The sequence below is a fragment of the Oryza brachyantha genome, chromosome 10, assembly GCF_000231095.2.
Source record: "Oryza brachyantha chromosome 10, ObraRS2, whole genome shotgun sequence".
Classification (NCBI taxonomy): domain Eukaryota; kingdom Viridiplantae; phylum Streptophyta; class Magnoliopsida; order Poales; family Poaceae; genus Oryza; species Oryza brachyantha.
In genome coordinates this window covers 9,368,055-9,383,073 of record NC_023172.2, presented here as the reverse complement: position 1 = coordinate 9,383,073, position 15,019 = coordinate 9,368,055, and the positions used below count along the sequence as shown (strand labels likewise).

The 15,019-nt window shown below is 44.6% G+C and overlaps 3 protein-coding genes across 3 annotated transcripts; 1 reads left to right on the top strand and 2 right to left on the bottom strand.

Moving 5' to 3' along the window:
• LOC107305191 (pentatricopeptide repeat-containing protein At2g22410, mitochondrial-like) lies at positions 1 to 4,769 on the top strand. Its single transcript, XM_040527992.1, has 5 exons — positions 1 to 2,208; positions 2,289 to 2,635; positions 3,417 to 4,221; positions 4,342 to 4,488; positions 4,684 to 4,769. The coding sequence occupies exon 1, from the start codon at positions 1 to 3 to the stop codon at positions 1,960 to 1,962; it is 1,962 nt and encodes a 653-aa protein (XP_040383926.1). The 3' UTR covers positions 1,963 to 2,208; positions 2,289 to 2,635; positions 3,417 to 4,221; positions 4,342 to 4,488; positions 4,684 to 4,769.
• Positions 4,610 to 8,714, bottom strand: LOC102709596 (probable methionine--tRNA ligase). Its single transcript, XM_006661689.3, has 13 exons — positions 8,292 to 8,714; positions 7,733 to 7,886; positions 7,442 to 7,597; positions 7,115 to 7,345; positions 6,877 to 7,020; positions 6,416 to 6,506; positions 6,172 to 6,278; positions 5,972 to 6,086; positions 5,705 to 5,823; positions 5,535 to 5,600; positions 5,308 to 5,436; positions 5,075 to 5,218; positions 4,610 to 4,989 (listed from the first exon to the last, which is right to left on the bottom strand). The coding sequence occupies exons 1-13, from the start codon at positions 8,534 to 8,536 to the stop codon at positions 4,885 to 4,887; spliced, it is 1,806 nt and encodes a 601-aa protein (XP_006661752.1). The 5' UTR covers positions 8,537 to 8,714; the 3' UTR covers positions 4,610 to 4,884.
• A 1,813-nt stretch (positions 8,715 to 10,527) lies between these two features.
• Positions 10,528 to 12,809, bottom strand: LOC102709311 (probable cystathionine gamma-synthase 2). Its single transcript, XM_006661688.3, has 5 exons — positions 11,967 to 12,809; positions 11,818 to 11,877; positions 11,442 to 11,732; positions 11,023 to 11,345; positions 10,528 to 10,920 (listed from the first exon to the last, which is right to left on the bottom strand). Exons 1-5 carry the CDS (start codon positions 12,627 to 12,629, stop codon positions 10,800 to 10,802), a joined length of 1,458 nt encoding a protein of 485 aa, XP_006661751.1. The 5' UTR covers positions 12,630 to 12,809; the 3' UTR covers positions 10,528 to 10,799.
• Positions 12,810 to 15,019: the final 2,210 nt, after the last annotated feature.

Here is a 15,019-nt window from a genome sequence, read left to right as displayed (position 1 = left end):
ATGCCGCCTCCGCCTTCCCGCTTCCTCGCCCTCCTCTCCGCGCGCCGCCCGCCCCCGCTCCGCCGCCTCCTCCAAGTCCACGCGCACCTCCTCGCCGCCGGCCTCCTCTCCTCCTCCTCCGACCTCCCCTCCCGCCTCGCCGCCGCCTACGCGCTCTCCACCGCGGACGCCTCCTTCCCGTCCCCGCTCCACCACGCGCTCGCGCTCCTCGCCCCGCTCCCCGCCTCCGCCTACAACGCGGCGATCCGTGCGCTCTCCTCCTGCGGGGACGACGAAGGATACCGACACGGCCGCGGAGGCGCAGGCGTCGTCGTCGTCGTCCGCCGCTGCCTCCCGCTCTACCGCGCGCTCCTCCGCTCCGGGGCCGCGCGGCCGGACCACCTCACCTTCCCCTTCCTGCTCAAGGCGTGCGCGCGTCTGCGCGAGAGGGGATACGGCGACGCGGTCCTTGGGCACGTACTCCGGCTCGGGCTCGACTCCGACGTCTTCGTGGTGAATGCCGCTACGCAATTCCTCGCTGTCCGCGGGTCCATGTCGGACGCCCACAGGCTGTTCGATCAAAGTACCGTAAGGGATTTAGTGTCATGGAACACGCTGATTGGAGGGTATGTGCGGCGGGGCAACCCTGGGGAGGCACTGGGGCTGTTCTGGAGGATGGTGGCAGAGGATGCAGTGGCGAGGCCTGACGAGGTCACGATGATTGGGGCTGTGTCAGCTTGTGGGCAGCTGCGGGACCTGGAGCTCGGGAGAAAGCTACATGCATTTGTGGAGGGTAATGGAGTGAGGTGCACGGTGAGGCTGATGAATGCAATTATGGATATGTATGTCAAGTGTGGCAGTTTGGAGCTTGCTAAGTCTGTTTTTGAGAGGATCGAACACAGAACAGTTGTTTCTTGGACGACAATGATCGTGGGGTATGCCAAATTTGGATTCATGGATGATGCACGTAGAGTGTTTGATGAGATGTCTGATAGGGATGTGTTCCCATGGAATGCACTGATGACCGGTTATGTGCAGTGTAAACTGTGCAAAGAGGCTCTTGCCTTGTTCCATGAGATGCAGGAAGCAAGAGTGGAGCCTGATGAGATCACAATGGTTAATCTTCTAACTGCTTGTTCGCATCTTGGAGCACTAGAAATGGGGATGTGGGTTCACCGTTACATTGAGAAACATCGGCTTGTACTTAGTGTTGCTCTTGGCACATCTCTTGTTGACATGTACGCGAAGTGTGGGAACATTGAGAAGGCTGTCCACGTGTTCAAAGAAATTCCTGAAAAAAATGCACTCACATGGACAGCAATGATATGTGGTCTAGCGAATCATGGACAAGCTAGTGAGGCCATAGAGTACTTCCGGGCAATGATAGATCTTGGACAGCAACCAGATGAGATTACGTTTATAGGGGTTCTTTCAGCATGCTGTCATGCTGGTTTGGTTAAAGAAGGTCGGGAATTTTTCTCCCTGATGGACACAAAATATCATCTTGAGAGGAAAATGAAACATTATTCATGTATGATAGACTTACTAGGCAGGGCAGGCCATTTAGTCGAAGCAGAGCAGCTAGCAAAGACTATGCCTATGGAACCTGATGCAGTAGTTTGGGGTGCTATCTTTTTTGCTTGTAGGATGCATGGTAATATCTCTCTTGGAGAAAAGGCAGCAATGAAATTGGTAGAAATTGATCCTAGTGATAGTGGAATCTATGTGCTACTAGCTAACATGTATGCAGAAGCGAACATGAGGAAGAAGGCTGACAAAGTCAGGGTTATGATGAGACATTTGGGAGTGGAGAAAGTTCCGGGGTGCAGCTGCATTGAGCTGAATGGTGTGGTTCATGAATTTATTGTGAAGGACAAGTCACATACGGATTCGGATGCTATTTATGACTGCTTGCATGAGATCGCCCTACAAATAAGGCATACCGATGACTTGCTTAACATTTCTGCTACTGGTGTGGTGTAGTGTTCTTTAGGCCAAAACAGCTGGCTGAGCTGTGCAAGATGATATGTCCAGTTGTGTTGCACAATTCCTCTGATGTGCAAACTCAACAATGTTATTTCCACATGTTGATTAATACCTGAGGCATTCCCAATAGCTTTCTGGTCGTTTTCTTGCAGCTTGCATGCCAATGCAAACAGTAATGTTCCACTACAGCTTGCAAAGTTCTCATATGCTCCTTACTCCATCTTCATTAGTTCCACTTGCTAGGTAAGTGTGGTTTACATGCTCTGTTTTGCCCTCCTCTGTTCCTCCTCAATTGCATTAACGTCACATCCTCCCTCTCTCAGGTTTATCCATTAGCTCTCTGTGGTCCATACTCCATACTCCGTTTACTGGGCATTCCTGCTGACCTACTACCTGCCTCATCACGAGCCTTATCCTTCTACATTTTGTCCTGGTTTTTGGCCTGCACTTTGGCATCATGGCGTTTGTGATTTCCAATCTGCTGTTATATGTATGGAGCATCCGTGCTAGCCAACAACAATACCAAATGCTTATCACTTATGAAGCCTTCGCTAGGCACAGTCACCACTCACTATTATGTGATTGTGGTGGCACGTTCAGTGCCTTGGATTTGAGTTATGGTGAGAGTAGCTGCTGGATACCATTATTGTTTGCTTCGTTTCAGCATAAGGTGAAAGTCTTCTCTATTCATTTTATTTGACCTACTACTATTTTTTTATTTTTTTAAACCTTTTTATAAATAATTTTATTGCTAAACCTCAAATAAAAATATTTTTATCACATGAACCTTTTGACCACGCCACCAAAATTAGCGTGGCAAGACAACGTCGTCACGCCAGTGTCGGTGGCATGGCAACACACTAACAAGCTTGTATGACAGTGTTGTCTTGCCACGTCATCAATACTGGCGTGTCCAAAAGTTTTGTACAATGAAAATATTTTTCCTTCGAGATTTAGTAATAAAATTATTTATTAAAAATGTTTTAAAAATAAAAAAGTCCCACTATTGCTTGTTGTTGCTTAGTAGTTTTTTCTTTACTTATGCCATGGAAGGTCATGTGATATGTTGAACTTGAATTAATTGTAGAACTGTTTTACATGTTCCACTTGTGTTGTACTTAGCTTCAGAGGAGTGTGAGAATACAGATTATATAATTTGCCCTATGATTCATTGAAAAGTAAATTTACACTGAGAAACTGATATGATAGTGAATTTTTGGGAGCATGTTTTTCTAAAGAACTAATATATTTTCTGTATTTACACTGTCATATGTGCTTACATTATGTCAGATCAAATGCCAAAGACAATAACACATTTCTCAAGATAACAGATCTGCTTTTTTTTCGATGTTTCCATTCAATTGAGCGGCATCCACTTTATTAGTCTGTTATATTATTCAATAATCCCCCATTTGCTTACTTGCCTTTATCCATTACTCTATGATTTACAGTTCCGGACACATACTTTCAACAAGGCTCATGATTCAAATTCTGTACACATTCATCTTAGTTTCCGTTTAACAATTGCACTTCAAGCTTTGCTGGGTTTTTACCATGGATTGCCTAAAGCCATAAACATTGCAGAGGCTTCTCCAGTTTGATCGGTTGCTTGGATTTCGGCAGGCATTTGCATAAGTGATCTTTCCTATTTGTTGTGAGAAGAGAAAAGATGATCCAATCTGAGTGTGGCAATAAAGACTAATTACCATATAATTTGCTAGTGGGAAAAATTGATATCAGCATGAAGATTCATCAAAACGAGAAAACCGAGAAGGCACAACCCTCCTCTCTTATGGAAAAGTTTCTCACCTAACAGAATTGGATTCTGTTGATATTATTCTACTACATATTGATAGGAATGAATAAAAGCAGTTTGCACATGCAAATGGCATGAAGTTCTTTTGTTGTGGCTCCCATCTTGAAGAATCCAAGCATCTGGATTTTCTTATCATACACTGTCATCAGCTCCACAAAATTTCATATTCTACTGATTGATAGCTGACAAGTACAAGAAAGTTGGATATCAAGCAATGAACAAGCTTAATCTGTGACTCAACTTGAATACCATGTTAGACTAGCCATTTGATAGGAATATATGCCACTGAAATCAGTGGCTGTTTCTCTGCACATGACATGGGGTTGGAATTATAATATCAAATTTCTATGTTGTTCCAATAATGCTTTATTGGTGTTGCTATGGATTCCACAAGTCCCTACATCTGGCTTGAAGGTGCATTGAACTTAGCATCTAATTTGGTGAGGCTTGTTTTGTTTTCTTATCAAAGTAACAGAATCACTGCTTAGATTGGATTGACTGAACATTCTTAACAATTTTCAGTAATTCATATAATTTTAGACATGGTTAAGTATTTTCAGAATACGAGGAAGGTGCCCTACCAGTGTCTCAGGTTTGCACCATAATATTTGGAAGATTGATCAGCATCAAAGTTTCCGGGTTCAGGGCAATTGACATTAAGTAGGTCTCCGAAAATCACCAGCGATCAGTTTTGCCAGATGGAACAGGTATTCCATGAACTGACTATCCTAGCATATGGCTTGTAATGATCTTTTCTATATCTTATATGCTTGCATCTGCAATTAGTGAGCTTTGAAATTCTGGCTTAACTACATACTACCTGTTCAATTGGGTGTGTACTTCTGAAAATATTTGAGAGAACAGTACACAATGACACTTATCCAGTGCTGATTTTTTTTCAGGACTGTGGCCTATGTACAATACTCAACAGTAACTAGAATCAATTGAGAATCTGATATTTGGAATTACAAGTAATGTATTATCATTAAACAGTAGTAACTGCACTGTACATTTTTCATTCAAGGCAAAATGAAGAAAACAAACATTCCTTTTGTTAAGGATAGTGATAACTGAAAACATAGAAGTTGAAGTGGATATAGCTTTTATAAGTTCGTGGCTTCCAATTGTGCAGCAACTTCAGTCCTCAATTTTCTTTCAGCTTGACTGCCTGCAAATTTGTCTCTCAATCCCTTCACTGCATCGTTTTCCTGCATATAGTTGGAGGCATCAAGCAAAGGATGAAAGGAAGATAGTAAAACAAATGAAGATATCCAAATATGCACATAAGCATACCAATCCCTTAAATAAAGGTGCAGGTTTCCCTATCCTATGGTCTGATGGTATGAGATCCCAAGGTCTTTTTGCCTTATCACTCTCTGCTTTTTCATCACAAAAGGATAGATGCTCTTCTGGAGATAGATTTAGCTGCTGCAGGACCTAAATGAGAGAACAAAGAACATTTTAGATTCTCATTAAAGATATGTGCAAATATGTGAGTAAAGTTGCACGAAAAATCAGGGACATACTTCCTTTGAGAATGTCGGCATGAAAGGCTCCAGCAAACAGGCCAGGAGGTACACAAGTCCAACGGAGGTTTTCATCACAGTGGCACAACTTGCCGGATCTTGTTTGTAAAGTTTCCAAAACTGACTCTCCTGCATATCAATGGAAACTTTTAGACAATTTCGAGGTAGTGCGAAGTGTACATAGCACAATGGGAACATAGGTGAAGAAAAGAAGAATGAAGTCTTACTTGGAGGTATGCATTTCCCTCGCTAGAAATGGCCATTGCAATCTTCAACCCTTGTTTTATTTTGACCTATTAATGGAAATGGTTATTACCACAATTATTCAGATCTATAGAGGCCATTCAAATTCAGATTTACTTAGTGTAGTTAATACAATTCAAAATCATTGCATTACTTTGTCCATTGCATCGATGTACTGCTCAATCAATTTACCAATAGTCTTTGCTAATGACTGAGTCAGAGTATGCGAATCCGCAGCAGGTGAGTCCGGTACAACAGAACCATATCCAATACCTGCAACAGTAGTGAGCTGTCTTAACATTTTGACAGATCATGCATGACAGCAGGAGCGAAGCAGAACAAAATGGACGAGTGAATGCATGCCATAGGAATATGAAGGAAACATAGAACTAAACAGAGGTATTATTCTCGCTTTACTAACCCTCTGGTTTTGCGATAAAGCTCAGCACTCGATTGATGAAGTTCCCTAAATTGTTTAGCAGCTCGTTGTTACACTTTGCTTGCAGATCGGTCCAAGTGAACAATGTATCTGATGCCTGGAAGTAACGGAAACAATTCAAAACAAATTTCTTATACAAAAAGACAGAACTGAAAATATTTATGATTTATCTGAAAACTAACCTCGGGACGATTGGTAAGCAAGTAGTATCGCCACACTTCAGGAGGAATATTTGTGGATTTTGCGTCATTGCCAAAGACTCCAATGCCCTTAGTTTTGGAGAACTTCCCTGTGCATGAATGAAAAACAGCCTAACATAAGACACCATAAGCTCACTGAGGAAACAAAAGAATTTAGTATTGGAGGCACCCAATCTCAAAAGGTAAGACATGACTAGAGTGGATAACACAAAACCAGTGGTGATACCTGATTCATAGTTGAGGTACTCTGTCACACTAATTGACTTCATCAGAGTCCAGTTTTCTCCAGTTCCAAGTAATGTGGAGGGAAACATAACCTGAAATTTATTACACACAGAAAACTCAATTTCCATAAAAAGAAATTCATGATGAAGGCTATGTGTTTGGACACATAGCATCCAACTGAATAATAATACCTCCGTTTTATAACATAAGATGTTTGACTTTTTTATGTTGTAATATTTGATCATTCGTCTTATTCAAAAATTTAGTATAAATATAAAAAATGACAAGTCATGCTTAAAGTTTTTTAATAATAAAGTAAGTCACAAGCAAAATAAGTGATATTTTTATAATTTTTAATAAGACAAATAGTCAAACATTGTAAACAAAAAAGTTAAACATCTTATATTATAAAACGGATGGAGTACATTGGAAGTTCAAGTTGCCAAAACAATATGCTCTTACCGTATGGAATGGGACATTGTCTTTACCCATGAACTGATACAATTCAACATTCTCTGGGTTCTTCCACCATTTCTCCCACTCAGGTGTGTAGCATGCCGTGATGGAGATGTAGCCGATTGGTGCATCAAACCAGACATAGAACACCTGAATCCAATTAACAAGAATTGGTAATCATTGATACAAACTTGAAAAAAAAATGAGAGCACACGTTGGGTAATACACGCAAATGATAACAAACCTTGTCTTTGTACTTCTCATGAGGGACAGGGACACCCCATTTCAGATCCCTGGTGATACAACGAGGCTTCAACCCTTCCTTCAACCAAGCATTTGTTGCATGAACAGCATTTTGGCTCCAGGATCCAGCCACAGAAGTTTCATCGATGTACTTCTCCAGTTTCTCCTTCAGAAGAGGGAGCTCCAAGAACAAGTGATCCGTGTCACGGACACAGGGCGTGCTACCACAGACCTGAAGATTGTTCAAAAAATGCACATCATAAAAGAGCGAAACGGAAGACCGGTATGACTATGAGCCGAGTTGGCAGTGAAAAGGTAGAACACATGCCTTGCACTTGGGATCAATCAGCTCAGTTGAATTCAGCAATTTTCCGCACTTCTCGCATTGATCCCCCCTGGCAGAGTCATAGTTGCACCCCTCGGTGGGGCAGTACCCCTCCACAAGCCTATCAGCCAAGAACCTCTGGCATGAATCGCAGTAAAGCTGCACCAGGTAAATCAAGCACATCCTCATCATTTTAAGCAAAACATCACAGAAGCAACAAAGGGGATGGATCTTTTTTATGTTAGAACAAAAACAGAGTATCAGCGACAAAATTTGTTCCCTGCTCAACTTTACCTGCTGCATTGTGTTCTCCGACAGCCAACTGTTCTCCAGTAACTTGAGGAAGATATCTTGGCAAACCTCGGTCTGCTGCGGCGTCGATGTCCTGCCGAAGATGTCGAAGCTGATGCCGAACCACTCATACACTTCCTTGTGGATGGCATGGTACCTTAGTTGCGCGCAGGAAGTGGACTTGTTGTCAAAGTCTCGAGTGCTAATCCAAAAATAAGATACTGTAGAGAAATATCATTTGTCTAATTGGAGTTGGAACAACCGAAAGCAGCGGCCAACTTGCCAATTTGCCTCGGAAAGGATAAGCCTAGCTGACAATTCCTCCCGTTCCTTCTACCAAATTCTCCCCACAGCGACAATGAAATCGGCTCAAATTCTAGGGAAATTTCGTAGCATAATTTGCTCAATAAAACCGATCAATAATCGGGAGCAGAGTAGCGCAGTTGAGCAGAAGCGCCTCTAAGAAATTATACATGATTTTTGTCACAGAAAACAGCAGCTCAATTGCTCATATGAGCAGCTTGAGAAGAAAAAAGAACCAGAGCAGGGGGAGGGGGCTGACTTGTCGCAGATCTGTGCGGGGGAGCATCCCTCCTCCATGGCCTTGGTCTCGGTGGCGGTGCCGTACTCGTCGGTGCCGCAGACGTAGAGGACGTTGTGGCCGCGGAGGCGGCAGTAGCGGGCGAAGGCGTCGGCGGAGAGCACGCAGCCGATGATGTTGCCCAGGTGCGGCACGTTGTTCACGTACGGCAGCGCGCTCGTCACCAGCACGTTCCTCCGCCCCTCCACCGGCAGCACCGCCGCCATCGCCGGCCGCTCCCGGTAGCACGCGCAGCCGCCGCTCGCGGGGAGCAATTGGACGAAGAGGAGGTTTTCTCCGTCCGTCTGTGAGGTTTGATGCTGCTCTCGATGACGACGACGACGACTCCGGCTCGCCGGATTGATTGGTCGCCGGCGTTTATATACGCACGCGGTGGTGGACCTGGTGGTCCCCTCCCCCGCTTTGTTATTCTGGGATTTTTGAACTTTCAAAATAGCGACAGCTTCTTGGCATGCACGGAAGTGGAATTTTACCGAAACTTTGCACGGCCCAATTAAATAACGGCCCATTAATAATCAGTAGTTTTACTTGGAGCATAGGTACGAACATAATATTTTACCCGCTAAGTAATTCGGATACAGATCAGATATATATGGATGGGTATTAGGTCAGATATGTTTCTGCTCCACCCATAACCAATCTGACTCATTGCAATCCCTACCGACTCCCACCTGAAAATGATCGCTTTTCACATGCTTTAGAAAATCGATTTTTTGGTCACTAGTGAAAGCTAACACGATAAAGAAGATTGGAGTGGACGCGTGGCATTTTGGCAATTGGCAGTGTCATCACAAGACATAAAAACTGTCCGATAACAGTCTCTAACGTTTCCATTTCTACATTTTGTGTTTTGGTTTGACAATCGGAAGGTGTTTTTAGCATATAGGTGGACTTTCACTGGTTTCTTATATGCCACTTAAATAATCATCCAATAATTATATAAAAAAGATAAGGTAGATTAATATATGATATATAACTCTACGAACATATAAGTTCAAACTTTATTTCTACAAGTTATAACAAAAATAACAAAGATAGATATGAACGTGCGTATAAAAGTTTTAGATTAATTTGTTTGTTTTGTTATAACCTGTAGAAATCAAATCTAAATATAAATATGTAAAGAGTGATATATCTCGTATTATCTTGTTAATGCTTTTCAAATTTTAAACGGCTATTTATTTAAATAATAATACCTCTGTTTTATATTGTAAGACTTTTTAGCCTTGTCTAAATTTATCAATTGATGAATGTATATAATTTATAGAAATTTGCTCCAGTCCAATAAAAAGTACCTTGAGGTACCGGTACCTCGAGGTACCAAGTCGTTTCCCACTATTGGATCTAACTGAGTAGAATGTGCACTGTTAGATCTAACGATCAGAAATGATTTGGTACCGCGAGATACCGGTACCACGAGATATTTTTGTTACTTTTTATTGGACTGAAACAAACCTCTAATTTATACATATGTCTAGATTAATTAGCATCCATATAATCTAGACAAGACTAGAAAATCTTACATTGTGAAACGGAGGAAGTAGATAACATATGAAGCCAGGAGTGGATATTCACCAATGAGCTAAAAACTGTTCCCGCCAGGCAATATGTGGGATGGCACATATTTGCATATTTCTCAGTCACTTAGACTACAGAACATCTTCTGTAAACCTTGTAAAAGAATATGTATCTTTCTGCATTTTTTTTGAAAAACCAACCGGTTAACCCGGCGACTCTGTATTAAGCTGAGAAGCATTATGTACGACCCATATTAGATACGGCCGGTTTTCGCTCTCCTTATCAGATTGCTTGAACCAGAAGGAGAAAATGAAAAAGAAAACTAAAAAAGGCTACGGGTGGACTAACGCAATAATCTCGCCATATCCTTCGCTCCACAGAACGCTCAGGTTCTGATTTCGTCTATGATTTTTTCCAACAATTCTCTGTGGCTTCTCTCTTCTCCTAGAAACACTCTTCTATTGCGTTCGCACCATATCTCCCAGGCTACTAGAATCTACAAGCTTCTCAATCCTTTTCTTATTGTCTTGTCGCTGGCTTGCGTTCTACTATACCACCAATCAAGGAGAAGCTGTTCTGGTTCCTGGTTATGCATTTGCCATGTGTGGTTTACTCGGTCTGCTAAGCACGCCTAGATCTGACGAACAAATGAACAATCTTTGAATAGATGTTACGGGGTTTCAAGGTTCCTGTAGCATAACTGGCAAAAGTAACAGTTAGGCCAGCCCCTAATTTGCGGTCCGTCGGCAGTCCATATCTTGTTTTGCAGAAGTAGCCAATATCTTTCTGCATTTCCTTTGTATACAAATAAAGAATCCTATATTCATGTCAACTTTGGAGCTATAAGAGATCATCCAAATTCTAAATTGAACTGAAGAATCAAAAAATTGGTTGTGTGCCCATGTGATACAAGATTATGGATCAGGTAATGAAAGCTGGCCTGGCCCTACACTAAATCTTTTCTAGTGCCTGGAGTATATCCTCCCTAAGATCCTCAAACTTCTCAATCCCAAAACTGAACCTCACAAAGTTGTCCTTAATCCCATTCTTAGCCTTCTCCTCCTCGCGCCCCCTGACATAATTAACCATGTAAAGTAAATCATTAGCATTAATCAAATCATTTTCAAGAAAACTAATTCCATCAGCAAGCTGCTCATTACGTAGTCAAACTTACCAGTAGGACATGACGGCCGGCTGCTGCACCAGGCTCTCGCAGCCGCCGAGCGACGTCGCGATCAGCGGCAGCTCCAGCGCGTCCACGAACCTCATCGCGCCGCGCAGGTCCGACGCCACCTCCAAGCTGATCACGCCGCCGCCGCCGGCCATCTGCTTCCTCGCGACGCCGTGCCAGGGGCTGCTCTCCAGCCCCGGGTAGTAGACGCGCTCGATCTTGGGGTGGTTCTCCAGCAGCCGAGCCATCCTCAGCGCCGTCCGGTTCTGCGCCTCCACACGCAGCGCCATCGTCTTCAGTCCGCGGATGATCATGTACGCTGCATTCTGAATAGGAAAAAAGTGCAGCAGTATCATCAGCGGATTATGTTTCTATTTTATGGCTTCCGAGTTGATTTTTTTCTTGGAGTGGTTGATGGTTACCGGACTAATGGCTCCGCCGAGGTCGTGGTGCCAGGCGCGTATCCTTGAGATGAGCGCCTCCGAGGCGCTGACGCAGCCGGCGATGACGTCGTGGTGGCCGGCGATGTACTTGGTGGCGGAGTGGAGGACGACGTCGGCGCCGAGGGTGAGCGGCTTCTGGTTGATGGGCGACGCCAGCGTGCTGTCGATGCACACCAGCGCGCCTCTCCGGCGGCACAGCTCGGCGACGCGCCGCACGTCGACGACCTTCAAGTGAGGGTTCGTCGGCGAGTCGGCGTAGAACATAGTCACCTGCATATAAACATACACATTCTTGTCAGATAAAATAATTACGAACATGCTTAGATTGTTAAACGTGCATCAGATCTTCACTTACGTTGCCCTGATCAAGAACGGATTCCAACGCCTCCATGTCGTCCAGATCGACGAACGTCGACTGCAAATCCATGAACGCCATTAGATCAGTCTGATTGCAACTCTTTGCAAACTCTCTCAAGGTGTGATCAAGTTAGTAATGGTGTTTACCGTGATGCGCATCTTGGAGAGCCTGTCCCGGATGAAAACGCGCGCCTCGCTGTAGCAGTCGGTGGTGGCGACGACGTGGCCGCCGGGAGGGACGAGGGCGAGGAGTGTGGCGACGATGGCGTTCATGCCAGAGGAGGTGACGAGCGTCGCCTCCGCCCTCTCGAGCGCGCTGATCTTCTCCTCCAGCACCTTCACCGTGGGGTTGCCGTACCGTCCGTACTCGAAGCTCTGCCGCCGGCCTTCCCGGAACGCGACGAGGTCGGCCGAGTCCCTGAACCAGTGCGTCGTGCCGCTCACGATCGGCGTCGCGATCGAGTCCGTCCCGGCGGCCTCGCCGCCGCTCCCGAGCTTCTCCCCGGCGTGTACCGCAAGCGTCTCATCCGAGGCGCGCCGGCCCGCCGCCGGAGCGCCATCATCCACGCTGTCGACGACGACGGCGCAGTCGTCCATGTCCGGCACCACCGGATACTCCGGCGACAGAGGTGGACAGCCAGCTGCACCAAAGATGCCCATGCCGTCGGCGGCTCCTCCATCAGCGCCGGCAAGAACAACCCCCTCGTAGCGCTCCGCCTTGGTGGGAGACCGGCGACAGCGATGCACGCGCCGTCGCCGCGGGCGGAGGGAAGACTTCACCACGAGATGAGTCGACGACGACCTCGCCATTAGCAGGAGTACGTAATTAGACGAAGCAATTAACACCAAGTGATTAATTACTCCTATCTGAAACCAGAATGGAATTGAAGTGATTAGTATCGAACAAGTGAGCTCCAAATCGAAGTGATTAGTCACTAATCATTCACTTGCTGCTAATGATCTGAGTCGAACTCGCCATGTCTATTTATACACGCCATAGAAATTCTACGCGTGCCGTGTCATATATTAATTTCAGACCATTTCCACACGTGAGTTTGCAACAAATTCTACGTGCGGCTCACATGCGTCAAAGCCGCATGCAGAAGCGTGTAGTGATTAATCCGACGATTGATTAGGCTGCGGCTGCGGTGATTAATTAAGCGGGCGACGTGGTTAGCCGCGGTTCCTGTGATTAATTAAGTGATAAGTGGGGCTTAGTTTAAGAGAGGGGGTTTGGATTCAGGTTGGATCGATGAATTAAACAGAGTCAACATGGGATGGAGCAGGTAGCTGGACTGGTCAATCTGAGGTTGTTGTTTGCAGTTAAGGACTTTAGTTGCATTATCCCAGATTGATTCAATGCTAATCCCTTTTTGGTTACTAGTTATAGTTAATTGCATATGGCTTATTTGTTATACTGTTTGTACCAGATCATGTCTGATGACCAGACCTATATGGATAGAAGCTAGAGAATACTACCTCCGTGAGCGGCACGAAGCACTGGTTCAGGGACTCAGCCGACCTCGTCGCCTTCGGGGAAGGGCGGCGGCAGAGATTCGAGTGCGGCCGGTACGGCAACCCCATCTTTTTTTTAATCTGTTCTTCTCTTTTTTTTTCTCCCTCTTCTTTTTTGCGAATCCAATCGAGATCAACGTTTTTATTTCTATTTTTTGCTAGCACGTGACATGGTAACTTGCTGCCCTCATTTTCCCAGTTCCTTTTTTTTTCTAAGTCGAGGCGTTGCTTTCGCCAGAAGTTAAAACTAAAAAATACAAAACCCAAAAAACCACAAAAGCCCAAAAATAGAGCCCACAAATTTGTTTGTGGGCAAAAGGCCCAAATCTTACAACTCAATCATCCGTAGGGGAAGTATGCCGGACCCAAATATTTTCAAAAAAAATCAACTGACACTTTACACAAAAGTCAATCGACTTATAAATAGACAACCCCATACAAATTTTGCAAGTTAAGGTGACATCTGTAAAAAAAATTAAGAATCAATTAACAGTGAACGAATCCGGAATGCAACAACTATTCATTATAAACAACTACTAACTGAGAATCTTAGAGAAGCCTAATAGCTAAACTGCAGGGTCTTTCCTTTGTGGACTTTGACTCTATTTCATCTTTTTCTTTTCCCAGAGAATTTGACTCTGTTCACTTCTGCATGAACTCTCTTAATTAATCACAAAACCGCGGTTAATTAATTACGTTGTCATAGCTAATTAATCAGCCATCCCATATAGTAATTAGGGTCAGATTCCCACAATTAAAAAAAATCATGGTCAGATTAATTGTCACACGCTTTTGTGGCCTTGACGCATGGTGCGACACGTGTATTTAATTTTTAATTTTTATTTTAATTTGGGAAACCACGTGGACGTCACTGCGTGGAAGGTTCAGTAAAGCGCGCGTAATCCCTCGCTCGCTGTGGTTATAAATACGGACGCCGCCGCGACGCGGATCATTAGCAGAATCCAGGTGATTAGCGATCTGTTTAGCCGTTTAGGTGACTAAGCTCGCCGCTAATCACTTCGATTAAGCCACTCGTTCGACACTAATCACTTGATCCGTTTGGTTTCGATCGGACGACGACACTGCATCCCTTGCGTGTGAGGATCCTGCCTCTGCCTCTAGAACTTGCGAACAACAAAAATGGTAACTCGTCGACAATTCAATCAAATCCACCGCCGCCGCCACCCGATTCAAATAATTCACAAGCCAAGTTCAATGCCGTACAAACTATAGTATTAATACTCCTCTCCCTCTCGACAGCTAATAATAGCCTGTCCTATTATACAGCCCATCGTGGCCCAACATACTTGGAGTTAAGTCTGCGACTCCTTCTTCTAGTCTTCAACTTGTCTTCCACGTTTCCATGCTCCGCTAGCTCACTGTCAGGCTGTGACTCAGGAGCAGCGCTGACAATCCCCCCTCCCTTGAAGAATGGCTTGACCCCAAGCCAGCGCATGTGAAAAGCGAGAACGAAGTTCATCCAAATTCTCCCAAGTAGCTTCTTCCGCATAATCAGGAGACCACTGAATCAAGACTTGAGACACCACTGCATTACCCACCCTAGCCACTCGTGAATCCAGTACCGCAACAAGCACTTGTTTCTGCTCCATAGCCGAAGAAAGTTGGACAGAATCCTGATGTTGAAACTCATGAGCCGCCTTGAGCTGGGAAACATGAAACACTGG

Excerpts from the sequence above, each read along its gene's own strand:
- LOC102709311 (XM_006661688.3), bottom strand. The coding sequence starts at position 12,629 with ATGGCGAGGTCGTCGTCGACTCATCTCGTGGTGAAGTCTTCCCTCCGC. Across the intron at positions 11,733-11,817 it reads CCGTTCTTGATCAGGGCAAC|GTGACTATGTTCTACGCCGA; the intron begins GTAAGTGAAGAT and ends GTTTATATGCAG. Across the intron at positions 11,346-11,441 it reads TCGGCGGAGCCATTAGTCCG|AATGCAGCGTACATGATCAT; the intron begins GTAACCATCAAC and ends TTTCCTATTCAG.
- LOC107305191 (XM_040527992.1), top strand. The coding sequence starts at position 1 with ATGCCGCCTCCGCCTTCCCGCTTCCTCGCCCTCCTCTCCGCGCGCCGC.
- LOC102709596 (XM_006661689.3), bottom strand. The coding sequence starts at position 8,536 with ATGGCGGCGGTGCTGCCGGTGGAGGGGCGGAGGAACGTGCTGGTGACG. Across the intron at positions 7,598-7,732 it reads CGGAGAACACAATGCAGCAG|CTTTACTGCGATTCATGCCA; the intron begins GTAAAGTTGAGC and ends TACCTGGTGCAG. Across the intron at positions 5,437-5,534 it reads AGGGAAATGCATACCTCCAA|GAGAGTCAGTTTTGGAAACT; the intron begins GTAAGACTTCAT and ends ATTGATATGCAG.